This window comes from Helobdella robusta (genome assembly GCF_000326865.2).
Source record: "Helobdella robusta unplaced genomic scaffold HELROscaffold_59, whole genome shotgun sequence".
NCBI classification, from domain to species: Eukaryota; Metazoa; Annelida; class Clitellata; order Rhynchobdellida; family Glossiphoniidae; genus Helobdella; species Helobdella robusta.
In genome coordinates this window covers 909,799-912,298 of record NW_008705322.1, presented here as the reverse complement: position 1 = coordinate 912,298, position 2,500 = coordinate 909,799, and the positions used below count along the sequence as shown (strand labels likewise).

At 31.2% G+C, this 2,500-nt stretch overlaps 2 protein-coding genes across 2 annotated transcripts in view; one reads left to right on the top strand and one right to left on the bottom strand.

Annotated features, from left to right (window-relative positions):
• HELRODRAFT_193801 (hypothetical protein) overlaps nucleotides 1-545 on the bottom strand; it is a gene marked incomplete at its 5' end in the record, with an annotated part of 8,476 nt that extends 7,931 nt beyond the window's left edge. Inside the window, 3 exons of the mRNA XM_009028921.1 lie at nucleotides 1-99; nucleotides 337-460; nucleotides 520-545. The exon at nucleotides 1-99 is cut by the window's left edge and continues 52 nt beyond it. Coding sequence (XP_009027169.1) covers nucleotides 1-99; nucleotides 337-460; nucleotides 520-545 — 249 coding nt within the window. The remainder of the gene's footprint in view (nucleotides 100-336; nucleotides 461-519) is intronic.
• Nucleotides 546-1,065: 520 nt separating this feature from the next.
• The window catches only part of HELRODRAFT_180170 (hypothetical protein), a gene marked incomplete at both ends in the record, with an annotated part of 8,515 nt that continues 7,080 nt past the window's right edge, over nucleotides 1,066-2,500 (top strand). The window contains one exon of the mRNA XM_009028920.1: nucleotides 1,066-1,258. Within this exon, the coding sequence (XP_009027168.1) occupies nucleotides 1,066-1,258 (193 nt within the window). The remainder of the gene's footprint in view (nucleotides 1,259-2,500) is intronic.

Sequence of the window (2,500 nt, the reverse complement as noted above, 5' to 3'; positions counted from 1 at the left end):
TGTTTGGCAAATTTTAAGCAAAAGGTGATTGTAGTATCCAATAGCTGAAAGAAGGTGACTATGGAAAGCCTTCTCGATATTCACATCTGTGGAAAGTTCCTAGAAGTAATGTTATTATTCAAAAATTAATTTAAAAATTGCTCTCAAAATTAATGAAGAACCTTTTCTTTGAATAAGCAATATCAAACTGAAATAAATAATGAAATGAATCACATTTGAAATATACTTATAAACAAGCATACATATTACATAGTAGCCCACATATATATATGTACGTACATAATACACACACACCCATACATACATACATGCAGACGTACATACACACATACACACCTTGACATTGGCTCTAACAAGTTGTATGACTTCATAGAATCCTTTTCTCCAGAGGACCTCTTCCACTTTTTTACCATACTCTATTGGCCATGTGAACATTAATTTTTCACAATATTCTTGGAGTCTGATTAGTTGGTTTGGATAGGCCGATTATTATTATCATTTAATTTATTTTTATTTTACCTTTTTAATTTACTGATCATGCGCATTGCATGCGACAGAATGAACAATAAATCAATCTGCATTCAAACCTAGTCACACATTTACAGCAGGGCGGGGTCAGGCCCATTCACTAATACACCATTTCATACTTTATTATAGCATTATTCAATTTGAAAAGTTAATATTTAGAATTATAAAATAATGAAATTTTAGTTAACTTATTTATTTTAAATAAAATTTATATAAAAAAATTTGTTTATTAAATAAATAAGCAACCTGTCTCTTAAAAAAATATTTTCAGACGAAAATATATCCTTGAATGCATTTCTACGCTTGGAGGCATCATCCAACCGTTTGATTATTTCGCCAACCAATCTTTTAATTTAATTTAAAAAATTATAAATGAAATGTTAAAAGTAAAAATTTAGTTACCAAGTGTCTTAGAACATAATAAGACTTATGCCATAACATAAGTAAGTCTTATACTAAGAGGTAAATCAATCAATCAATCAATCAATCAATTAGCTTATAAAGCGCTATTTCCGCGATGTTCAACAGCGCTCCTCAATGAATTTTGAAAACAGATGGGTCTTGAGATCCGCTCTGAACTTCGCAAGTGATGGAGAAATAGTTAGAGAAGTAGGTAGAGAGTTCCAGAGAAAAGGACCAGAAAAAGCAAAAGCAGATTTGGCAAAAGAGTGTTTAACACGAGTTAAGAAAAAGCGAGAAGAAGAAGACGATCGTAAACCGGAGCGTTTAGGTTCAATTAATATATCTGATAAGTACTTAGGAAATAATTTAGATTGAGACTTATACATGAACGTGCAAATTTTAAAAATTATTCTATATTTTATAGGTAGCCAGTGCAAGAGAACAAGATATGGAGATATATGAGAAAAGAAAGGGGCACGAGCAACTAGACGAGCAGCAGAGTTAAAAGCTTTACTTAAAGGATAGAGTATAGAGTCAGGAAGACCATAGTAGAGCGAGTTACAATAATCAATCCTAGATAAGACTAACGAAGTAACAAGAAGGAGAAGAGTAGGATCATCAAGAAAAGGCAAAAGTTTTTTTATTCTACGTAGATGAAAGTAAGAGCTTCTAGCAACACTATTAATCTGAGAAGAGAGAGACATAGTAGAATCAAAGATAAAACCTAGACTACGAAACTTATGAGAGACATCAAGAGTTTTAGAATCAGGTAAGATAATAGGAGGAATAGTAATTGAGTGTTTAGATTTATTAAAACAAATTAATTCAAACTTAGAAGGATTAAGTTTAAGACACATAGAATCAGACCAAGCGATAATCAAAGAAAGACATAGAGATAAATTATGAAGAACACTATTGAGATTAGATGGAGGAAAAGAAGTATAAATATAAGAATCATCAGCATATAGTTGACTAGAGAAAGAAAAGTTATTAATAATACGAGGTAGTTCAGAAGTATAGAGTATAAATAGAAGAGGGCCAAGGATAGAACCCTGAGGTACCCCGAAAGTAAGAGTAGAGGAGTTAGAAGTAGAATTATTGAGAACAACAGAAGAAAAACGATTACAGAGATAAGAAGAAAACCAAGATAGACAAGAATCAGTAATATTAAAAGAAAGATGCAGCAGTCTCAAGAGAATAGTATGGTCAACAGTATCAAAAGCTAAAGAAAAGTCAAGAGCAAGAAGAAGAGTAAGATTACTATTGTCACTAGAGAGAAGGATATCATTGTGTATTTTAAGTAAAGAAGTTTCAGTACTGTGAGCAGGTCTGAAACCAGATTGAGATACAGGTAGCAAAGAGTTAAAGTCTAAATAGGATGAGAGTTGATTAAAAACAACTTTTTCTATTATTTTAGAGATGAAAGTAATATTAGTTACAGGTCTATAATTAGATAAAGAGGTAGGATCTAGGGATGTGTTTTTAAGAATAGGAATAACAATAGAATTCTTATAAGAAGTAGGAAATTTAGAGGTGGAAAGAGATAAATTAACTAATTTGAGAATGATGG